This window comes from Telmatherina bonti (assembly GCF_933228915.1).
Source record: "Telmatherina bonti genome assembly, chromosome: 24".
In the NCBI taxonomy this organism is placed as follows: Eukaryota; Metazoa; Chordata; class Actinopteri; order Atheriniformes; family Telmatherinidae; genus Telmatherina; species Telmatherina bonti.
The window spans coordinates 19154382-19179544 of record NC_136633.1 but is presented as its reverse complement, the minus strand read 5'-3'; the positions used below and the strand labels follow the sequence as shown (position 1 = coordinate 19179544).

General features: G+C 40.4%; 1 protein-coding gene across 1 annotated transcript; it reads right to left on the bottom strand.

Annotated features, from left to right (window-relative positions):
* Positions 1-12: 12 nt before the first annotated feature.
* LOC306774124 (uncharacterized protein) lies at positions 13-24106 on the bottom strand (the record flags this gene model as incomplete). The annotated part of the gene is given in 19 exon segments (XM_079264107.1): positions 13-2271; positions 2374-2420; positions 4747-4908; positions 4985-5202; positions 5206-5286; positions 5290-7070; positions 7191-7401; positions 7546-7624; positions 7992-8081; positions 10205-10291; positions 10534-10671; positions 12106-12243; positions 13057-13112; positions 20339-20829; positions 20916-20962; positions 21536-21709; positions 21843-22016; positions 22096-23893; positions 23974-24106. Coding segments are annotated over 19 exon segments (6444 nt in total). The 3' UTR covers positions 13-1732.
* Between the last annotated feature and the right edge of the window lie 1057 nt (positions 24107-25163).

Here is a 25163-nt window from a genome sequence, read left to right as displayed (position 1 = left end):
AGAAACCATGTGGAGATTAGAAGTCACTTTATTTTAACATTTTATAAATATACAAACAAGAATCAGCAAATACACACGAATACAGTATATAACTACGCCCTTTGGAAACAAAGGTCTCCTGTAAGTCAGAACAGTTTTACATCCAACCTTACACACAAAAGATCCTCTAACAATCAACACAGACAGAAAGAAAAACAAGCAATAAAGAAACAAACATCTAAACATTATGAAGCAATCTGCTCCAATAAAATCAAAAGAATCCCTTCAGAGGATGCAAAGTGTTAAACATTTACATAACCTGCATTCACTGAATGCTTCCAGTTACCGCACAACACCCAACGGGACTGAAAGATCCATCATTTATACTCAGAATGGCAGCTGAAGATGCCTCAGTGACGTCCCTTAAAGACTACTTAGCAAGTCACAAAGTAGCGCGTTTAATTTTCCTGTCACAGGGCGTCCGATACAGGCTTCACACCTGCAGTGTGCACGTTTTTACTGCCTCCGCAACCTGCTCTCTTTTTGGTGCGACAGTCATCAAAATATCATATGACACCAACACTCAGCTGAGAAGTCGCATCTCCAAATCTCATCAGAGACTTTATCCTTTTGCAGAAATGACTGAAATGCTGAGACAATAAAAAGACTATAAACATAAAACTACAAATGAAGTGCTGTGGTGTAAATGCGATAAACCACAAAGTAGGAACCCGTTCCAGAGGAAATGCGACCAACAGGTGGCATCGTGCAGCTGGTTATGGAAGCCGTTCATATATCAGGTTTACATTCAGGTTAGAACATAGAGCTGTTCATATTTACATGTCACTTCATATGGTAACTTTTCATCTCAAAGAAAAACATGTCTGCACATATACGAAATATAATTTAACTAATTAAATCATCTTTAGTGAGAATTCTAAGGCCGCATTATTCTCATATATATGCACATGTAGTTTGACGAATAAAATCACTGTTACATCACTATGTTACCGGCTTCACCATAGCAACGTGTTAATCAGCTGTTACAGATCAGCTGTTTTTACAGTGATCTGCTGCACATACACATACATCAAAGAATCTGTAGCTTGACAACAGTTGTTTAGCATAAAAACTACATCCAGGGCAACATAAAATAGTTCCTATACGTTAGCATATTTAGCAAGTTTTGTAAAAGAGAAATAAAAATTTGTTATAAAATGCTTACTGTCTCGGACCATGGTATAAACGGATCATCCAAGTTGGATCTGTTGCTTGACATGCCGTGTCGTGCATAATGACCGTCTAATGCATGGCTCCTTGTTTATTCTTTATATGTTGATCATAAAAAGTCCAATTTGGGAGGTTTTTTTGTTGTTTTTTTTCCCCAGTCTTTGAGGTCAAAGCTCAAAGTTTCAGTGTGAAGCTTTGACAAGAAACGGAAAAACACATTTTTTTTAAAAATATTTTGGATACAAATATTTCATCTATCTCACTGAAATAAACCTGACTGGAGATTCCGGCGGACACTGGATAAAGTGATCAGCTGTATTTAATGATCGACAGATTTGAAATTACAAGTTCAGAGGAAAAAGGGTTTTATTGTATTTTGAAACTTTTAACCATGGAAATCCTTGATAACCCTGAAATTCTTTCAGATTTCACATCTTCCATGAAACTTGTTGTGACATGTAAGTGAGCGGACGTCCACGTGAACACACCTGTTGCTTTTCTGAAAGGATCAAACTCGTTCAGCTCAACACAGAGACACTGTGGAACCAGATGGCTTGAACAAGAACCCAAAGCCAGCATACAGAGGTTGCGTGAATGTGGTGTTGAAGGTGTAGAGGTGAATCAGTGTGCCAGGCTCGACTCTGTAGAAGGACAGAATGCCGGCAGGACAGTCCACATAGACTGCTACTCTGTTTGAGTCAGAAGAGGAGGAGGAGGAGATGAAAGTTGCTGCCTTTCTGTGACAGACGGAGTAGCCATCATCGTCAGAGCATCTCAGACTCCAGGACTGATCATTCCATCCGAACATGCATTCATCACTCCCTCCTTTTCTTTTGATTCCTTTGTAACTCACTGACAGGAAAACTCTTCCTCTCCACGTCACCTCCCAGTAACAGCGACCAGTCAGACCCTCTTCACACAACAGCTGAGGTTTCACCTCAAATCTGTCTTCATGATCAGGATAAGACTGAAGCTCCTTTACATATGACACCTTCCTGTTGTTGTCAGATAGTGTGAGGTCTCTGTTCACAGTGTTTGTGTCCACTGAAAGCTGACAGTGATCTGATGGAGAGAACACACACAACGTGCTGCAGTTACCAATCTGCTTATGCTTTGAAGCTAACTGATGAATAAAAAATGAAAAAAAAACAAAAACATGCTTACACTTCTTCAGACCTGGTCTCAACCATTGTTCTCCAGCAGGCTCCACCCTGAAAGAAGGAGGTGGGTCAGAGCAGCACAGTCTCTTTATAATAACTGATCATTTAGTTGACGACAAGTTGTCTTGGTCAGTGTGCACAATGTGGTTTATTAACTGCAACGCTTAAACTCATTTCACATCATAAATTACATCTTAACAGATCATTTATTGGGAATTATTTGTCAATTTAGTTTTGTGTAATGTAGACTTCCCTGGAGGTGGACAACTGTAAAAATAAACTTCCTCTTTAAAACAATACATGCAAAACGACTGAAGCTGGGTATCTAAAAGCAAAAAGTCCAAAAATGCTTTAGAAATAAAACAGAATTTTGTGAGTCCAGGTGTGCAAGAAGACCATGAAATAAAAATGTCTGGCAACCATCAAACCAAAGCTGACAACCTACTCCATTAGCATTATGTGGAAAAAATAATCCAGTTTTAGCATTTTTGTTTGATAACTTGAGAAAAAAGTGCAGCTGAGATCAAATGTGGCTTTTTAAAGAGGGTTTCTGACAACCAACTTCCAGTTGGGTTCTCCAGATTACAGTAAGAACCAAGCAAAAATGGTAGTGCCACTAAAATGAAAGACAAGCTAGGACAAGGGAATTCAATGCTCATGTGGGCAATGACAGTGAGACCTGTAAGGGCTTGACTGAGAGGAATGGCCACCAGATCTGGTATTTTGTTACTGGACTTCTGTGATTTTCTGTCTATAAAAATACCATGTTTGAGCATCAGAGTTTCCACATGCGCACCAGGACACTCCAGGCTGTAATTTGACGATCAACTTTGCAGACATGTCGTCAGAGTTGTGGCTGCATGTCTTGGAAACTCAGGTGAAAAATGGGGTGGAGCTCTCAGCTGATCACTACTTGGTGAGTTGGCCTAGGGGTGGATCGCAGTCAGACTTGGCAGACCCTGTAAAGGTTTGCTGGAAATGTCTGGAAAATCAGAAAGAGTTTCAACCATGTGAAACACGGGACCTAGAGTCTGAATGGACTCAGTTTTGCACCTCCATTGTTTAGGTGGCTGGAAGGTTCTGTCCTGGTGGTAATCACTAAACCTCTTGGGTGGACGCTAACAGTTAAGAATGCTTTCAAGCATTAGAGGTAGGACCAGTGCTGGACCCTGGTACAATCAGTGCCGAAGCTTGGTCCATGTCGCAAGCAGCAAGTCAAATATGGGCCCAAGGAGGACTGTACTCCATCAAGGATATCCTTTATCATCAATTCTGTTCACGAGTTCTATGGACAAAATTTCTAGGGGTTATCATCAGGTGGCCTCAGGATTGGTTCTCAGCTTTTTGTTGACAATATGGTTCCAGTGTTGTCAGACATGAGGGAAGAATGGAGTGGGAGCTTGCCTTGGGATCCCCTGGACCAAATCGTAAAGTACCAAGTAAAGAACAGTCTGGGCTTCTCTGCTTAGGCAGCTGCCCCTGAGACCTGACCACAGATAAGTGGAAGAGAATGGACTGATACACATATAGAAAAGTACAATTAAGGGGAAAATAAGGTATTAATTAATCCAAAATTGTCACTGCATGCTAATTTTCCACCACTGACATCCTTCTTGGTATAAGAGGTATTGCAATGAAGCCATCAAATCTGCAACTGAGGCTATAAAAAGGGCCTCAAAGTGAATTTAACTAGAAAGCTCTGAATGGCCACCAGAGGTGGCCACCAGTGGCGCTGGGATACAAGTCAATATCTGATCAACCCAGGCTGGGTTGCTGGAGCAAGGTTTTCTGATGTTAAAATCTAATAACCTAAGGAAACCTCACTGATGATGTGTCCCAGTGCATCTATTCTTTTTCATCTATGAACCAATGATGTCTCTATAAACTAATACTGGAAAATTTGTGGTTTCTGCTGTTAGCAAGGGAAAAAGTTTCCTACATGTGTGATTGTTCCCATATACTTCATATGCAGAATGATGCAAACAGAAAGGGTAGAGCAGGGGTCTCCAACTCTGGTCTTCATGAGCTACCATCCTGCAGGATTCAGTGTTTCCCCGCTGCAACACACCTGACCCAACTCAAAAGCTCTAAAACAGGCAGGTGCAGAAGATGACAAGATGTTGGGGAACCTTTTCATTTGATCAAGTGTGCTGTATCAGGAAAAGATAACAAGGTCCGCCTTCTGTGTTTATTACTTAAACACAGAAATAGACTTGAGATTGCGTATTACAATCTAGTGCACCTTGTGGCCCGAAAAATATGGTAAAACCTGCTGGACGGTAGCTAACAAGGATCATGTTTGGAGACCCCAAGGGTTGACAGAAGAGAAAATATCTGCAGCTCTTCCTTCTCTATCAGACATTCTACTTCTCCACACCTGAGTTTGTGTGGATCCTTCAGTACATCCATTAGGAGTTTCTTTCCTGGATCCCCTGGATGATTGTAGCTCAGGTCCAGTTCTCTCAGATTGGAGTGGTTGGAGGTCAGAGCTGTGGCCAGAGAGGCACATCCCTCTTTTGTGATCAAACAGCCTGACAAGCTGCAGAAAAATAACAGAAATGAATATACTCTACAAGCATGAAGAAAATGATCTCATCTAAGACTCTAATCCTGACCTGAGAGATTGCAGTTCGCAGTGTGGGCTTTTTAGTCCATCACATAGCTGCTTCAGTCCTGAATCATGCAGGTTATTGTTACTTAGATCCAGTTCTGTCAGACTAGTGAACTGGGAGCTGAGAACTGAAGACAGAGCCTTGCAGCTTCTTTCTGAGAGATTACAGTCAACCAGACTGAAGAGACAATGAGAGGATTTAGTTAATAAACTCATTAGAAATTAAAAACAAAGTAGCACATTATGAATAAAAATGTATATTAACTTAACATGACTGACATTTATTACTATAGACAATGTGTGAACTTACAGAGCTTTGTTGGAGGCTTTGACCACTGGCAGCAGCTTCAGAAGAGCATCCTCTGAAGCAGAATATTTCTGCAGGTCAAACACATCCAGATCTTTTTCTGATGACAGTAAGATGAAGACCAAGGCTGACCACTGAGCAGGAGACAGTTTGTCTGTGGAGAGATGTCCTGAACTCAGGGACCGTTGGATCTCCTCCACAAGAGAACAATCATTCAGTTCATTCAGACAGTGGAACAGGTTGATGCTTCTCTCTACAGACAGATTCTCATTGATCTTCTGCTTTATGAACTGAACAGTTTCCTGATTGGTCTGTGAGCTACTTCCTATCCGAGTTAGTAGACCATGTAGGAGATTCTGATTGGTCTGCAGTGAAAGACCCAGGAGGAAGCGGAGGAACAAGTCCAGGTGTCCATTTGGACTCTCCAAGGCCTTATTCACTGCATTCTGGTAGAGTAAAGTCTCCTTTTCAGATTCCTTGGAGCATGTTTGTTCCTCTCCCATCAGATTGACTCCAGTGTTGACAAAGGTCAGATGGACATGAAGTGCAGCCAGAAATTCCTGAACACTCAGGTGGACAAAGCTGAACACCTTCTCCTGGTACAGTCCTCTCTCCTCTTTAAAGATCTGTGTGAAGACTCCTGAGTAAACTGAAGCTGCTGCAACGTCGATGCCACACTCTTTCAGTTCAGCTTCATAGAAGATCAGGTTTCCTTTCTGCAGCTGATCAAAGGCCAGTTTTGCCAGATCCTTGATCATTTTTCTGGTCTCTGGACTCCAGTGTGAATCTGTCTCAGAGCCTTGATCATACTTGACCTTCTTGATTTTGGTCTGAACCACCACGAAGTGAATGTACATCTCAGTCAGGGTCTTGGGTAGCTCTCCTCCCTCTCTGGTTTTCAGAACATCCTCCAGAACTGTAGCAGTGATCCAGCAGAAGACCGGGATGTGGCACATGATGTGGAGGCTTCGTGAGGTCTTGATGTGGGAGATGATCTTGCTGGCCTGCTTCTTATCTCTGAACTTCTTCCTGAAGTACTCCTCCTTCTGAGGGTCAGTGAAGCCTCTGATCTCTGTCATCATACCAATGCAGTCAGGGGGGATCTGACTGGCTGCTGCAGGCCGTGTAGTTATCCAGATGTGAGCAGAAGGAAGCAGGTTCCCCCTGATGAGGTTAGTCAGCAGCACATCCACTGAGGTGGACTCTGTAACATCAGTCAGGATCACATTGTTGTGGAAGTCCAGAGGAAGTCGACACTCATCCAGACCATCAAAGATGAAGACGACCTGGAAGTCTTCAAAGCTGCAGATTTCTTTGGTGTCAGTAAAGAAGTGATGAACAAGTCCCACCAAGCTGAACTTTCTCTCTTTCAGCACATTCAGCTCTCTGAAAGTGAATGGAAATGTGAACTGGATGTCCTGGTTGGCTTTGTCTTCAGCCCAGTCCAGAGTGAACTTCTGTGTTAAGACAGTTTTCCCGATACCAGCCACTCCCTTTGTCATCACTGTTCTGATCGGTTCATCTCTTCCAGGTGGGAGTCTGAAGATGTCTTCTTGTCTGATGGTTGTTTCTGCTCTGTCTGATTTTCTGAATGCTGCTTCAATCTGTCGGACCTCATGTTCATTATTGACCTCCGCAGCACCTCCCTCTGTGATGAAGAGCTCTGTGTAGATCTGATTCAGAAGCGTTGGGTTTCCGGCAGTAGGAATCCCCTCAAATACACACTTGAACTTCTTCTTCAAAGTAGATTTATAATTATTTTGATAAACTGAAGGTAGAAGCTCTGAACATAGAGAGAGAGAGAGCAGAGTTAATAAACAAATGTTTAATCCCACCAAACCAGCAAGTAGCTAAATACGTGTAAAAGTGTAAAATATCAAGTATGTCACGGAAATCCTCTTACTGCTCTGCAGACACTCAGCCAGCACTTCCTGCTTCATTCTCCTCAGGAAGTCCACTGTGATCTTGATCATTGCCTCTCTGCTGATTCTCTTCTGCTGATCGTCCTCACCGTCCAACACCTCCTCTTCCTCCTTTTGATGCTCTGGACACAGCACTTTGTGGATCCTCCTCAGTTCACTTTTAACAAAAGCAACAATGTTGTCCTCCAGCAGCTGGAACAGAAAACAACGTGCAGGATGCAATCAGACAGAACTCATGGAGCCAAACATCAGATCCATGTTAGACACACTGACAATCTTCTGGTCTAACTAAGGTCACCATGGAGATAGAAAAGTAGCTGTTGTACATGTACATACCATAAATATGGAGTCCAACTGTGATGGATGCTGCTGGATGTGTGGACCACTAGGAAGCTCTAAACTCTGCTGGTCCACTCTGTGAGGAATTACAAAAAAAAAAAAAAAGATGATGTTCTGTCTGCCCACATGGAGACAAACACAAGATGAAGGTCCAAAAAGTGATGTGTGGATGTTAACAGTGACTCAGAGGACACCCTGTAATGGCTATTTGGGTTGTAAATATTGACCAAATGAACTGGACCTCTTGATGCGCCATGGATTATTGATGGTCTAATTCTATCATTAAAATCTGGCAGAATATGTTTTGTAAATATGCATATTTACAAAATATATATATGCATACATATATGAGAATATCCCAGAATAGGACACAGCATCACCACTCCAGTACAAGCCGGACTGTATACAGAGTGCACAAAGCATGTGAGCTTTTAGCATCTTACCTTTGTTTAATGCAGCTGTGTTTCCGTTTGCAGGACCCAGTTGGTTTGTTGCTTAGAAAACAGCAGCGTTCAGGGTTTTCCACCTTTCTCCTGAAAAAATAAATAAATAAATAAAAAATAAGACATCAGGAACATTAAACTGCTTACATTACATCTGTGCACCACACAGCTGTTCAGGGTGTGCTAAAGATTTTCACCTCTCAGTGCAGAGGGGATGCTTATTTGCTTTTAGAGATTCATATTTTATTGAACTTTTCTAAAACACCACAGTGCATCATGATGCATACATACTGAGAAAAAAATAATGCATTAAAAAATAAAGCATTTAATCATGGAAGGTATTTCAGGGCACAATTTCCTTGTACACCAATGAAACTGATGAACACAGTAAACCTGCAACTTAGCAACATTGGTGTTACATTTAACGGTTTTTCAGACCCCTCAAGTCTTTTTAAGTAAAAGTAATTATCAACAAGTTTAGTGACTTTTCTGGTGGTATCAGCAGCATTAAAACCACTGTAATATATTCCAGACTTTTATGAGGAGATTAGCTCCAGCTGTTACTTAAAGGATTTAAAATGACACTTATACTTGGCCAGGGATTAGTTTTTCTTGCCATATTGAAATTAAATGCATTTTTCCAAATATTTCTAGAGCTGAGTTTACAATGTGTGTGTGTGTGTGTGTGTGTGTGTGTGTGTGTGTGTGTGTGTGTGTATGTATATATCCGGCTTCCTCCCACCATCCAAAGACATGCATGTTAGGTCAATTGATTACTCTAAATTGCCCATAGGAATGAGTGTGAGCATGAGTGGTTGTTGGTCTCTGTGTGGCCCTGTGATGGACTGGCGAGCTGTCCAGGGTGTACCCTGCCTGTCGCCCAAAGCCAGCTGGGATAGGCTCCAGCTTCCTCGTGACCCTGAATTGGATTAAGTGGGTCAGAAAATGAATGAATATATGTATGATTTTGACAGAATTTTGGTGGGTAAAAGAAGGCTGCTTGGGAGAGAAATTGTCTCCATAGCCCCTCTTCACAGGTTTCTTCTTAAAGCATTTCCATAAATGGGACATCTGACTCACCTGATAGAGGCCACTGATTATACATTGTAACCTAAGGAGATCTATTCCTACATCTGAATATTTCTGGCCTTCAGCTGTTGTTTACTGCATCCCTGCAGGCACAGTTATGACACTGATGATCCTAATGTACCAAAATAGTTCTGCACGTAAAAGTGTCATAAAAATCTCTAACCTAATTTTCTCAAAAATGTTCACATCAGATCATTCTAATAACTTCAGACATAAGCATATACATAATTTTTGGTATTATATATATGTATATTTATATATATTTTTTTTGTTGTTTTTTTTTTTTGCTTCCTCACCAAATTCACAGAAATACTCATGTATCCATGGCAACACCATCAGATGATGATGTGGGACCTCTGGGCGTTAGAAACATTAGCAGCATATGTTGAAGCTGATAAGTCAGCAGCAGCTTAAAGCTGCACAGGAAGTGAGTTGCTTGCTGTTCAACACAGAAATCAATTCTAAATGGACTTTTTACTGAAACCTGACTGCTTGCAGTGCACGGTCTTCCACCTGTCACAGCACCACCTTCAACAAGAAACCTTTATACTCCAAAATGACAAACTTGTCAGAAGGACATGACAGCAGTAATGCAAAGCTAGTACGTAGCTGACACATCTGTCGCTATCCGGCCTATACCCCACCCACCAGGTGAGGGTCCGGTGGAAACACGCCATTTGTAGGACACATCCGACAAACACACTTAATATCTGAACAAGATAAAGTAACCACAGCTGATATTGTAAGATAATATGGATGATTTCAAGAGGTATAAATATGCATACATTGGGTTCTGGTCCAGAATCAGAATAATTGGGTTCTGGTCCAGAATCAGGGCCAGGTCCATGTTCCTGACAGATCCTGAGAAAAACCAAACAGTGGTCTTAATAAAGCTGCGGTGGAGGGTTTAACCAGATCTGGACTTAAAGAAACTGGATGAACTGATTCAGAATTCTGGTGTTGTTCTGGGGATTGGACATGAGTCTGCATGGATGGACAATCCTTCACATCATGTATACCCAACCTACATTCTCTCAGAACCCCCATCACACACTTCACAGTAAGCATTTAAAGTTCACTGCCATCACTATAAGCCTGTGACGAAACTCCAATACACAGCTCACCTCTTTGCAGCTGGCATTTGGCCTGATTTGTACTTTGCAGTAAAATGCTCCGTCATAGTTTGACGGGATCCAGGTCTGTGTTTGTTTCTGTAAGAAAAGAAAAGAAAAAAAACGTTGTTTAATCCAAACTCCTGTAATCAATGCCTGCACCGGACCCATGTTAGAGCTCCCCCTTGTGTCAGAAACCTGAAGTCTGTCCCATAGCACCCAGACTTAAGATCTGATTTACATTCCTGCATTGATTAACAGCTGATACTTCCTCTCTTATTAGACATTTTCTGAGGACTGAACTGGGCTTCTACAAACAACAACATTTAAACACAGCTCACCCCGCCTGCTCGGCTGCAGCAGCCTGGTTACTTCTAAAGAGTATACCAAGATCTTTTGACTGGTCGCTCTTTAGGGAAACACAGCTGAAGCCAGATTCCAGTTCAGATCCAGCTCCAGAGTCCGGCCCAGGTTGGTTCCTGTAAACGCAGATGTATGCTAACATTTAATTATGGGTCCTGCAGATAAGAGAGACATTATTTTACATAAACTGCAGAATTTTAATCCTTCTAACTATGTGAGAAATCTGGGTGTTTTATTTGACTCAGACAGAAAACAAAAACAGGATTTTACCATCTAAAAAACACCAGATTTGGCCGTTTCTCTCTCTTGTCAGCATAGAGACGCTGTTGCTTTTATTGCTACTAGAATATATTACTGTAACTACCTGCTATCTGGTGTTCCTAAGAAGAACACTTCCAGTTTGTACAGTTCTGCTCATATGTATTCATACCTTTCATTAAAGAAAAGGCTGCATTTACAACAGTCACACAAATAACTGGAGACTTAAAAAAGGAACAACAACTAAAAATTTGTAAAAATATAATTTAGTAATAGTAGACACTGTTTTTTCATTTAATTGAGTTGAAGAAATAAAAACACAAACAAACAAATTGGTCCTGGACAAATTAGAGCACTTTTCTGTTGAACAGTGGGACAAAATACCTGTCAACAGGTGCAGAAGTCTGACTGAGAGGAACAGAAAACACCTGACTGGAGCGGAAACATTAAAGGATTGTTCAACTAAATATTAGTTCATGAGTGATGTAATATCTAATAAATTATCTATTTGTTTGCTTTAAAAAAATATATTTCTATTGAACCAGAATTGGAAAATAATGTAATGATTTTCATAAAATTTTTTATTTATTATTACTTTAGTCAATTTCAGCCTTTTTTACAGGCAGCTGTTTTTTTTCCTTCTTTAATGAAAGGGTATGAATAAATATGAGCACAACTGTAGTAACTCCAGAACTCGGCGGGACGAGTTCTGACGGGGACCAGAGGGCGGGAACACATTACACCTGTTTAAAATCGCTGCATTGGCTCGCCGTGTGTTTCAGGATTATTTTTAAGATTCTTTTAGTCTTTTACAAACGTCTAAATGGTCTTAGGCCTTTTGGTCTTCTGGTCGCAGCCTTTTAAATATACCAAAAGTTAGAATCAAAATGTACGGTGAGGCCTTGTTCCAGTTTTATTGTCCTCACCTTTGCAACAGCCTACCGGAGGACTTCAGGGCCGGACAGACTGTCGAGGTTTTCAAAAAGAGGCTCAAGGAGTTTTTAGTTTATCTTTTACTTAGATTTCTCTTCTTCTCTTATTTATTTACATGTTTTATTTATTTATTCATTGATCTTTTTATGTTTTACACACACACACACACACACACACACACACACACACACACACACACACACACACACACACACACACACACACACACACACTGAAACCAAAAGGCTGTCCAATAGGACTTAGACTGAAAGTCCAGCTGATACTTCCGCTCCCCTTTCTGAGGACTGAACTGGGCTTCTAGAAACTACGACAAACAACAACATTTAAACACAGCTCACCCCGCCTGCTCGGCTGCAGCAGCCTGGTTACTTCTAAAGAGTATACCAAGACCTTTTGACTGGTCGCTCTTTAGGGACACACAGCTGAAGCCAGATTCCAGTTTAGATCCAGCTCCAGAGTCCGGCCCAGGTTGGTTCCTGTAAACGCAGATGTATGCTAACATGGAGAAGAGTCACATACAGTCACAGAGCTTTGGTCTGGCTCTAATGTTTTTTTCACACAGAGTGGTTTTAGTGGGAGGGACTTCCACCCCACTTTGCTGTCCTTTTCCACAGAGGGACAGAAAGTTTTATTCTGGATCATGTTAAACACATTTTACCCTCGTATACCCTGGATCACTCACAATAACAGGGCAGAAATACTGGGAATGAAGTATAATGTGTTTTAGCATGACATGGCTGCAGGAGCATCCATCAGATCTTAATGCCTCTAGACGGTACTGAGAGACACAGACATGAAAAATATCTCCGTGTAAAGACGTGACTTGTTAGCAAAAGGTCTAGAAACTGCTAGATCACTTTGTGGCATTGTGTGGCAACAATCCCCTCAGATGAAGTGTGTAAACTGGAAACGTAGGTTCTTAGCAGACCATTTCTACAGGTTTAGGTCCTTTAATGTTTCCAGTAAGACTTTGCACCTTTTAAATGTTTGATTTGGTAGATGTGGTCTGGCACTTTGACCTGTAACTGGCTGTACAGAGAATGATGCTCCAACAGCTGCTTAGCACAATGACTCCCTCCACATCACACAGTAAGCAAACAAGAAGCGTGTTCATACAGAGGCTTCTTCGCCTTCACAGCAACAATGAATGAAGTAAAACTTCATTTATAAATCACCTTTCAAAATATAAAATACCAAAGTTCTTCACAAAGTATTGAAACAAGAGAATGTCTGAAAAGCATTTATACTGTAAAAAGACAAGTTTTTCTGTTCCGTGACGGTGTCCTTACCTCTGATGTTCCCCACACAGAGGGGTTTTAGAGACCGGGGCTCCCTCCTGTCCGTCCTCCATGTTGATGAATTCACAGCAGCTCACTTTTTACCTTCATCTGCAAAGAAAACAAATCATCAACTCAAATGCTCTTTACACAGCGAGTACATGACCAACAATTTTTTATTAAATGAAAAGGAAATTCATGTTGCTTTTATGCTACTGGTAAGTTTTCAAGTGCATCTGGCCTGCGACTGCATGCAAACAAATGCCAGCTTATGGCAAAGAATGTGCTGCTCCTACACTGTAAAACATGCGATATTTAGCCCTTTTATTGTCGAAAGACAAACATGTTTAAGATGAACTGGATCGAACTGAAACAACTGTTTAAAACCTCAACCCAGTCTGGAAGACCACACCTCTGCATATTTTGTCACAGATTGGTGGAACTGATTTCTTTTAAATGTGTAATTATGTCTATAAAATCTCACTTAAATTGTTTGACTTTCATAGCCAAGCCATCTTATTATGCTCACTTACCTTCAAACACAACTTTTCACTGCGCAAATATGCCTGCTACGTCTAAAATAACAATATACACCAATCACTTTTTAAAGAAACCTGGTTTAAACACAATATTCTTCCTGTGACACCTGCGGAGTATGTCAGTGTTTACAGTGATCCCCTCTGGAGTCTGCATGCTCTTTAAACATCAACAGAGGATTCATACCCAAAACACACCTCAGCAGGCCCCCTCAGTGTTTCAGGATTCATTTTAAGATTCTTTTAGTCGTTTACAAACGTCTTAATGGTCTTAGGCCTTCTTATTTATCAGACCATGTTTTAAGTCATGAGCCATCGCGGACCTTTTAAACATTCCAAAAGTTAGAACCAAAACGTACGGCGAGATCTTGTTCCAGTTTTGTTGTCCTCACCTTTGGAACAGCCTACCGGAGGACCTCAGGGCCGGAGAGAGTGATAATATAAATAATAGAGATAATATAAATAGACGTCACTCTGATCAATTTCAGTTTATTCCTACCCAGATGTTTGAGACATACTTTAAAGCTAAGGAGTTAGGCAGGAGTTAAAAAGTCTTTCTAGCCATCTTCTCATGATCTGCGCACTAATGTCGTCATGGTGGGTACGGCGTTTTCCGAGAGCTCTGATTCGTCAGGAAGTGGTTCGGTCATGCTCGTGGATCGCTCATCCAGAACAACCAGTTCCGGATCGGATTAGCTGTTCTGGGTTCTTACTGGTCGAGCCCAGTAAGAAGTGAATCAGCATCGTTGTGCGGAAAACCCAGAGATAACCCAGAGGTTTTTACGTCCATAAGAGGAAAACTAGCTTCGGCAAACACTCATACCAGTTATTCTACTGAAACAGACACAAACCAGTCGACATCTTGAAAAGTTGCTGTTCTCTGTGTCATTAACGTGAACATTTCTGTGGGATTTAATGGACGTTTACGAGTCAAATAGCAGAACAAAGTCTCCTGCGCTTACCTTCAGATGCAGCTTCACGTAGAGGAAAAATCATCTGCGACACAACGGAAATCGAAAGTAAACTTTAGATGGAACCACCCAATGAGGCGTTCAGGGTCAAGTTAGAAAGCAGGGAAATAAACAATTTCATACATATTTCTGATTTCTAGAGAGATTTTATCCACTGTGGGTTTGCTCTAAATGTTTAGGAAATCCTGAACTTATTTAATTTTCCTGTAAGAAGCACGTTATGTGTTCATTCAGCGATGTGATGCGTTTACTGACAGGTCCACCAATCAGCTGACGAGTATGCGGAGATTTCTGTCGATTTAAAACAGGCGATCAGTCGGACGACCTGCTCAGATCCGATGATGTGTTGTGGACGATGATCACACAGGAAACAAACTAATCATGCGGCAGCATTAAATATAACCTCACTTGCCTTCCTGTTCGGTAAACAGCGGAGCATTTAAACGATTACTTACATTCTCATCTGGTTCTGATCTATGTCCCAGTCTGTTTTATTCTGCATTATCTGCAATAGACACTGCGGTCTGCAGCAGAAAAAAGAAGCAAAATAATAACTTTATTATTTATGATCAACTTTGCTCTGACATGTCAGGCTTCTTTGCTTTGGTAAAGTGGGAAACCCCTCTACACCCACATGTCACCATTTCACCCCCGGGTCATCGCCTGGTTAATTGCAGATGCACTGGATTAAACAGAAAGTGTTACCAAGACAACAGTCAGCCCCAAGGCATCCTTACAGCTTGCACATGGCTGTAAAGTTACCATTGTTCTGTAACTTCAATGATTTATACAGTTCCTTAAATCTGATTTTTTTTTTTGTTTGTTTGTTTTTTTGTTTTGGTTTTTTTTTTAGAATGAATGAGATTCAACACTTCAGACGTACGAATGAGTTGCATGTGAGCGTCTTTACTGCAGATTTGTAAAATCCTGGATGAATTAATCATGGCTGCAACATTACAATGAACTAAGACTTTTCTTCGTGGGACATATTTTCATTATGTGGTGATTCAGAATGAAACTATGTGACTGTAAGAATAAGACTTTTTTCATTTTTAAATTAGCCACATTGTCTGTCGCGACATAACTGAACAATCTGTGATGATCAGGATGAACTAAATATGACTGAAGCCTGTTCAGTTCAGCTTTAATGTGACTTGGAAGGAATAGGACTCTTTCTTGACGGATGTGTGTCTCCCTCTGCCGGTACAGCTTTTGGGGCCCTACACAGTGCGCGATGTGTGATGTGTGATGTGTGAGTGGCAGTGCTGACCAGATTACACATGTAACTGATGCAGAGGACGGAGGAAACTTCCTGATCCATAGCAAAACCTGCTCCTCAGTCCGTTGTTTCTGATTTCATGTTTTCTTGTAATGCATGTTTGAACTTGAAAGAATTTTGCAAGAATGACGTGGGGCTTAATATCATGAAAGTGTTTATGTGGAAATTTTCTCATGTGTATACGGTGTACCTGTATATCACATCGACTACACCACTGAGCAGACATGAACACTGGCTGGTTTACCATCCAGAGCAGCTGGAAGAGAGCTTCTGAGGATGTCATAAAATCTTCCATAAGATAAAGACTTTTACTGAACTCCCAATTATTTTAACAAGTCGTAGGCTACAAAATGCAATCTACAAAAGATAAAAAGAAGGCTTTAGAGAATGTTACCCTCTCCTGACGTACTGCAACATTAAAGGGGTGCTATTATGGTATTTGGAGTTTTCTGAGCTTTCTACAGTGTTACAGTGTTGAATCCTCATCAGACATGTGAACGACACTGTTTTTTTATCACCTAAACGCATGTTTGAGTTTGAGTTTGAGTTCCAGCACGCTCTCCGTTCGGTTTCCATGGCGATGAAAAAACGTGTCGTTTTAGAGAGTTTTTTCTACTTGGAAATCCTTGTGACGTCCCGGGGGATAAGGTTCAGTGATTGGTTGCCTTCTACTGGTTAACAAGGGCATGTACAAATACATCAGGCGGGTGGAAAACGTCGGATAAAGTTATTTCCAACGATGGCTGGTGAGTTTACCAAAGCGGGACATCCTGCTGCATTCGTTGCTGTGGGTTGCTGTTTTCCACTTCGTTTTCAGGGTCTGATTCAGGTTCCAACATGTAGGGCTGTATGCTATGTGTTGACATTGTAGTTTGTTTGTTTTTTTTATTGAGTTTATATTCGCCTAATCCTTCTGTTTATGAGATGTTACAATGACGGCGAAAGCAGGTGCGGTGCGTGCTCCCGATGTAGTGCAGTGGCGGGAGGCGGGGCTTAATGCGGAAGAGTCTCAATCCACTCGTTTTGCCCACAGGCTGATCTGACAGCTTACGGAGAGGGTCGGTCTGAAGTAAATAAAGCGATTTGTGACAATAACTCAATAAATCTCAGCCCTTCTGGGCTCAGAAATAAAAAATAAATTAGCCTGAAATGCACATAATAGTTCCACTTTAAGGTCACTGAGAGAAAGTGATGAATTTGGGCTTTTTTCCTTCGTCCTGATGAGAGCAGCATGTTTGTGACACCACTCAGCACCTTTATCTTTGCAGTATGCAAGTGCTCACAAACACTAATAGACTATCAGACACATAATCTTGTAATCTGTCTTTACAATGACAATGGTAATATACAGATATCCAAACTTGAAATTCTCAAGTTGATTTAACTCACTGGCTGCCAGCGATGTCTTTTGGCATTTTCTGAATCCCAACTTTCACTGTCAAAGACGCCAAAAAGAATCCTTTGTGCTTTTGCAGTTTCTGTATATAGACAGCTAGTTTAGCCGGGTGCATCTCCAGAATGTGCTCTCCAAGCATACACCCAGTGCTCATACACCCAACACGTTGTGAAGGCACTTAAAGATTAGCCCTAAATATGCAGTCCCAGAACACATGTCCTGAAAGGACAGCATTATGTGGTTCTTAGACTCATCACCCAAGCTACTCAATAGATTTTCATTCGGTTGAATATTTCTTCTGATGCAACCACCATCTATGGATTACTCAGCTTTTTATAAAAGGATAACCATGTTTAACATTTATTTGTAGATGGTTCAACCTTGTTTGCATTAAGTAACATCTGCAAGCTGCTCTGAGGTTTTCTGGAACTCATTTAATTTATACTTACCATTTTTTATGATTTTATTTTGTTTTAATCACAGCAGTTTGGTCACCTGTTGTTGTTAAATGGATAAACTGAGTGTGTTCTTTCTGCCATTTGGGGGGGATGAAATGAATGTATGCAGGCACATTACTCACTGTATGTTATAAATGGACATAAATCAGTGCTCCCTGCCATTGATCAACACCTCAGTCCATATTAAAATGATTCCTGTCAGTGTTATGGATTTGTATTAATATTGCTTTAAGTTGTGTTATAATTTACTCATATACAAGTTAAAAGTTAAGATCATTTTAAGTTAATGCATTTGCTGTTTGGAAGTTTAAGCAATTGTCATATTTGTAGCTTCACTAGTCTTTACTGTGACATGCAGCCTGTTTTCAGCCTTGTCATGGTGCATTTTCCAGTTGGCCCAAGATGATATTTTAAGTATTTTAAAGAGCTTTAGCTGAAGAAGTCTCCCCTCAAAAGAAGACTCTATAAGTTTATCATAAATAGTAGCATTATTTACACTGAGGAGGAAGGGATTTTAAATATGTAACCAGCAACGTAAATAATGTGCAGCAGTGGAGCAGGAAGTGCAGTATTTTTGATAGGACCCCATGCCTGCCTTTGCTTTGTGCCCCAAATTTGTCAAATCCACCACTGCCTGTATGTACCTGTTTTTGTCCTGTACGAAAACGTTGGTGCACAATTAAATAACCTGACTGACCAAATACTACCCCACACTGATCACACATGTATGGCTTGTCTTCAGTGTGAATGCAGTTGTGATTTCTTAAATCAGCCACTCCACTAAACACTGATCATAGCTGTTGCTTCTCTCCAGACTGAACCCTCCCTTCATGAACATGATGTTTTACATTGTCCTCCATGTTACTGTAAAACATTTAGTTACTGTTACATCTAATACAAACTGAAATATTTGTATGTTAATAGACTGAGAGAGGTTAAAGTAACTAGAATACATTTACACATAGTACACATTCATACATGAATTCATGTCGCTGTGTAGCTTTTTGGCACGAGCTTGGTGGTGGTTTCACATACATGCATGTTAGTTCCTTTATTACGATTAATTAATAAAATATTAACATGTAAAAAATGAATGTGATATATAAATACACATGCACATGTTACAGAGAATGGAACACATAATAAATATATGACTTAACTGAGTTGCTTATTTGTCATTTAATTAATAAAATTCATCAACTAAAATATGAACAATGAAATGTTGTACAATAAAATAAATATTGCTCAAATGAACTTCGCTCACATATATAACAGTTTATACAATATTCACCTTTTGTCTTCTCATCACCTGCTTGCCTCTCCTCCTTTTCTCTTTTGCTTTTCTTCACATCATTGCTGCTGTCTCCAGATTATTCTGTTCTCCTGCTACTTACTCATATTCTGTCCAATAGTTGATGCCATTGTTTTGGACAGTTTTTTTGTCCATCATTTACAAAAAGGAAGAAACATCTAGGTGTATTTAACAACAATGATCTCAAATAATGTGTTTCAAATTCTAAACCAATAAGTCTGAAAAAAATGGGATATGAGGTACATTTCAGCAAAAGTCAGCCCAAAAGATTTACACCACATGTATTTTCAGGAGGTGAAAGATAAAGAAAAACTGTTACACTTTCAGCCCCTTTATGATAGGAGACTTACAGCAAGAGCAAAAGCCAAACACAGACACCACTAATGACGGTTATCACTCACACTTCTCAAACCAGTCCCTTTGTTTTGTCTCTGTCCTCCATCTACTCTGTCCTCTTCTATCTGCACTTTTGTTTTCCACACCTTCCTTAGTTTTTCTGTTAATTTCAGATTTGACTCACTGAAACTTTTCCCATCAAGTACATAAATATAAAAAAATTTTGATTTTTTTTTTTTATCAGTAACACATTGACTATAATAACACTGTAATTCTGCTGCTATTTTTCATCTTATAAGGATCATGTAGAAACTTCTGGAATAACTAAACATTTCTCTGAAACAATAAACATCAATAAATAAATAAAATGCAGAGTAGAGCTGAAAGACTTTGTATTTAATGTTAATGATTTAACATACATCGGAGGTGGCTATTGTGTCATAAAGATGACTAAAACATCATTTATTATTATCTATCAGTAACAAAAAAAAACTTCATTTAGCTGTACTTGTAAAGTAAAGAAATGCAGTTACTGATAATCTGTCTGACAACAGTTGTTTTCTAATTAGTGTTTACAAAATAACAGGTACAGCTGAAACCATAAACGTAAAATGAGTCCAGGCGTCCCCTGAAAACGGAGAGAATGCATCAAAAATATCCTCGCAAGCATCCGATACAAAGAAACATACAACATTAAACATGAATTTACATTCATGTCATTTTATTGTTGTTATTTTGCTGTTTATTTATGTAGTTTATGGTGAATTTCTATAAACAGCCTTGGCACACAAGGAAGACTATGACATTTCTTCATTCATCAGTGCTCAATTCAAACTCATAAGCTTTACAAATCCATCTATATGACATCATGTTTAGAAGGAAAATATAAAAAAAACCGATGAATAATCTGAAACCCGATCTTTCCTGTCAAAGTCTCCAGAAGAGGCTCTTCTTCCTCCAGCTAATGCAGAGACACACAACCAAAAAGGCTGAGCTCAAATCCAACCCTGAATGCTGGGTAAAGTGGTGCAGTGAATCTGCTGTTGAAGGTGTGGAGGTGAATGTGTGTGTCTGAACAGACTCTGTAGAAGGACAAAGTTCCAGAAGTCCAGTCCAGATACACTCCCAGTCTGTTTGAGGTGGAAGGAGATGGAGGAATGTCTCTGATTTGGTTGTTGTGAATAGCAGAGCAAGCAGTCCCAGAGCAGTACAGACACCAGGACTGATCATTCCCTCCAATCAGGCTGCTGGTATTGTCTCCCTTCCTGTTGATTCCTTTGTAAGTCACTCCAATGCACACCATCCCCTCCCATTCAACCTCCCAGTAACAGCGTCCAGTCAGAGCATTTGTACAGAGCAGCTGGAGACATTGTTCAAACCTGTCTGGGTGGTTGGGATATGGCTGCTGCTCCTTTACCACCATCACCTTTCTTTTGTTGTCAGACAGTTGGAGGTTTCTGTGTGCTGAGTTTGAATCCAGGGTGAGTTGTTGAGCATCTACAGTAGCAAGACAATGGCTGTTAATCATTTCAAGCTCAATGTGCTGATTTGTTCATTTTATGGCATCTGTAAAACACACTTACACTTCCTCAACCCTGCTTGCAGGGTCCAGGCTCCACCATGGTCCACTCTGAGGTGCAAACAGAGTCAGGACACCAAAATCAACTAGATTACGGGATTCAAGATAACACTCCTATAAAAGAATCAAATGTTCCTCCAACATCAACTTCGATTTCTAGGATCTGGAAGAACAAGTTCTGCTTTCATGCATCATTAAACTCTACTTCTATATCACACCACCAGTCTTACAGCTGCTAATTGACTCTCTTAAATGTTTCCTCATCTAGAAAAGTTAAGCTTGTTAAATACTAAGCAAGAAATTTATCCCTGATCACAAGGCTGCAAGAACAAGGAAAATGTTCATTCTGCTTGATGTTCTATTGAAATGTGCGACCACAAGCTGAATTTAGGATTATCTGTCACTCTGTGCTGCCTGATTAAAACAGAATATCCTGTGTATTTTTCATACAAATAGTTAATTTTATTGTTAGTTTAATATCATTGAGCCACATTTTTGTGGCAATTTGATCTTTAACCCATTGGCATTCCCACAATCCTTCTTGAACTCTTTCTTTTGCCAACTTTAGAGAGAAAACTAGTATGTTACAGTTATTAACCGTGGCTGCAGCAGGTCTCGTCATACCTAAGAGTCTCCAGTCTCCAATGTGGATCCTTCAGTCCAGCAGAGAGAGGCTTCACTGCATCCTCCCCTGGATGGTTGTAACTTAGGTCCAGTTCTCTCACATGGGAAGGATTGCAGGTCAAAGCTGAGGCCAGGGAAATACAGCCCTCCTTGGTAATCAGGCATCCCGACAGCCTTCAAAGCCAACATGACACATTTGACAAGTTTCATATTGGACTTTAAGGCATGTTGACAGAGTTTCACTTTTTTCTTCCATTTTAACCGATAAAATGTCACATTTCACTGTTTGTCTCAAGCAAACTCTTACCTGAGCACCTCCAGTTTACAGTGTGGACTCTGCAGCCCAGCACACAACCTCTTCACTCCTGAATCCTGCAGGTCGTTGTTACTCAGGTCCAACTCTCTCAGACTAGACGACTGAGAAGTAAGAACAGAGGCCAGAGCTTTACAGCTTCTCTCTGATAGATTGCAGCAATTCAACCTGAAGAAAAGGAAACCAGAAAAGATTAAGTTCTCCTCTGTTTTATAAAGAAATAACAAATTGGAGATAATGTACCTACAGAGCTTTGTTGGAGGCTTTGACCACCGGCAGCAGCTTCAGAAGAGCCTCCTCTGAAGCAGAGTATTTCTTCAGGTCAAACACATCTAGATCATTGTCTGACGACAGGAGGATGAAGACCAGAGCTGACCACTGAGCAGGAGACAGTTTGTCTGTGGAGAGATGTCCTGATCTGAGGCACTGCTGGATTTCTGTCACCAGAGAATGATCCCTCAGTTCGTTCAGACAGTGAAATAAGTTGATGTACTTCTCTGAAGACGTCTTCTTTTCTACCTTCTTCTTTATGTACTGAACTGTATCCTGATTGGTCTGTGAGCTACTTCCTGTCTGTGCCATCAGGCCTCGTAGGAGATTTTGATTGGTCTGCAGTGAAAGACCCAGGAGGAAGCGGAGGAACAAGTCCAGGTGTCCGTTCGGACTCTGCAACGCCCCGTCCACAGCACTCTGGTAGAATTCTGTCAGTGAAGAAACACTTACTTTTCTTTTGGGGTTCTTGAAGATTTTATGATTTTCTTCCAGCAGGTTTATTCCAGTGTTGACGAAGGTCAGATGGACATGAAGAGCAGCCAGAAACTCATGAACACTCAGATGGATGAAGCTAAACACCTTGTCCTGGTACAGTCCTCTCTCCTCTATAAAGACTTGTGTGAAGACTCCTGAGTAAACTGAAGCTGCTGCGATGTCGATGCCACAATCTGTCAGGTCTGCTTCATAGAAGATCAGGTTTCCTTTCTGCAGCTGTTCAAAGGCCAGTTTTCCCAGAGACTCAATCATCTCCCTGCTCTCTGGACTCCAGTGTGGATCTGTTTCAGCTCCTCCATCATACTTGACCTTCTTGATTTTGGTTTGAACCACCACAAAGTGAATGTACATCTCAGTCAGGGTCTTGGGTAGCTCTCCTTCCTCTCTGGTTTTCAGAACATCCTCCAGAACTCCAGCAGTGATCCAGCAGAAGACCGGGATGTGGCACATGATGTGGAGGCTTCGTGAGGTCTTGATGTGGGAAATGATCCTCTTGGCTTCACTTTCACCTCTGAACTTCTTCCTGAAGTACTCCTTTTTCTGAGAGTCAGTAAAGCCTCTGACTTCAGTCACCATGTCCACACAGTCAGGGGGGATCTGATTGGCTGCTGCAGGCCGTGTAGTTATCCAGATGTGAGCAGAAGGAAGCAGGTTCCCCCTGATGAGGTTAGTCAGCAGCACATCCACTGAGGTGGACTCTGTAACATCAGTCAGGATCACATTGTTGTGGAAGTCCAGAGGAAGTCGACACTCATCCAGACCATCAAAGATGAAGACGACCTGGAAGTCTTCAAAGCTGCAGATTTCTTTGGTGTCAGTAAAGAAGTGATGAACAAGTCCCACCAAGCTGAACTTTCTCTCTTTCAGCACATTCAGCTCTCTGAAAGTGAATGGAAATGTGAACTGGATGTCCTGGTTGGCTTTGTCTTCAGCCCAGTCCAGAGTGAACTTCTGTGTTAAGACAGTTTTCCCGATACCAGCCACTCCCTTTGTCATCACTGTTCTGATCGGTTCATCTCTTCCAGGTGGGAGTCTGAAGATGTCTTCTTGTCTGATGGTTGTTTCTGCTCTGTCTGATTTTCTGAATGCTGCTTCAATCTGTCGGACCTCATGTTCATTATTGACCTCCGTAGCCCCTCCCTCTGTGATGAAGAGCTCTGTGTAGATCTGATTCAGAAGCGTTGGGTTTCCTGCTTTAGCAATCCCTTCAGTCACACACTGGAACTTTTTCTTCAGATTGGATTTCACTTTACTTTGACAATGTGGGGCAACGGTTTCTGAAAAAGAAGCAACAAACAAGACCAGTAAATTATAAAGACAAACCTAGAAGCCGTAACATGTTATGAAGGTCTCTTACTGCTGTAGAGTAAGTCAGCCAGACAATGCTGCTTCATCCTCCTCAGGGAGGAAAGCGTGAGCTTCAAAAAGGCATCTCTGCTGATCCTCCACTGCTCTTCTTCTGCACCCTCCAGCTTTTCCTCTTCCTCCATCTTACTGATTTTTTTGTTATCTAAGATCATAAGGATCCTCTTCAGCTCAGACTTCATCAAAGTCACAATATTTTCCTCAAGAAGCTGAAAGAATAATGCTCAAGTTAGACAGAGGTCAGATTAATCAGACTTATATCATCGCTGATAAGCCACTTGGACATTCTGGAATTTGGAAAAGAAACAGACATTTGAACGGCTTATATAAGAAAAAATAAAGCATAACTTGAATAAAAGTGCTTTACCATAAAAATCTGTATGTTTTATGAAATTAAATACTTTTTATAATTAACATTTCAAGTAACACGAATGAAGAAATTTTTCTATATGACTGATATCCTTATGAATGTATGAAATGTGCCATTGATATTTATCTTACCTGTATTTAATTTTGAGCTTAAATTTCAAACAAAAAAGTGGACATTTAGAGCACAAAATTAAAGATTTCGGAGTTTAAAACAAAGGGTTAAATTATTTTATTTACACACCTAATCCTAACCCTTTTATCTGCAATAACTTAACTATTGAATGTGTTCCAGTGCCAATATCAATAATAATAATAATAATAATACACAATACATCACTGATTGTTTCATATCTTATGTTGTATAATTTTTTGAATTTTGCTTAAATATACCTATTGTTTGGCATATTCTTCTTGTGAACCCCTCTTTTAAAAAATACATTGATGTTTTAGCATTTATGCTCACAATGGTTTTTATTTATTTGTTTGTTTGTTTTTTGTTTGTTTTGCCAAATTTGCTCTCCGTCACTTGAAACAACTTTCAGACACTATTCAGCATTTGGTCATTTTTAACTTTATGTATTATCTGAAAAATTTGAAAAGTGATTTTATCTTTGTTGTGGAAATTTCATTTTTCTAGCTTTGGTATTTATTTATTTTATTATCCTTAGCATATATTAATTTCTGATGGTTATTATGTAGGTATGAAGAGGCCATGCTGACCTTAAGAACTTAAGCTTAGTTACACAGTGTCTGCTTATTCACCCTTACAGGCAGATAATGTGTAGAGGCCCTGAGATGTCTGCATTCAGACAT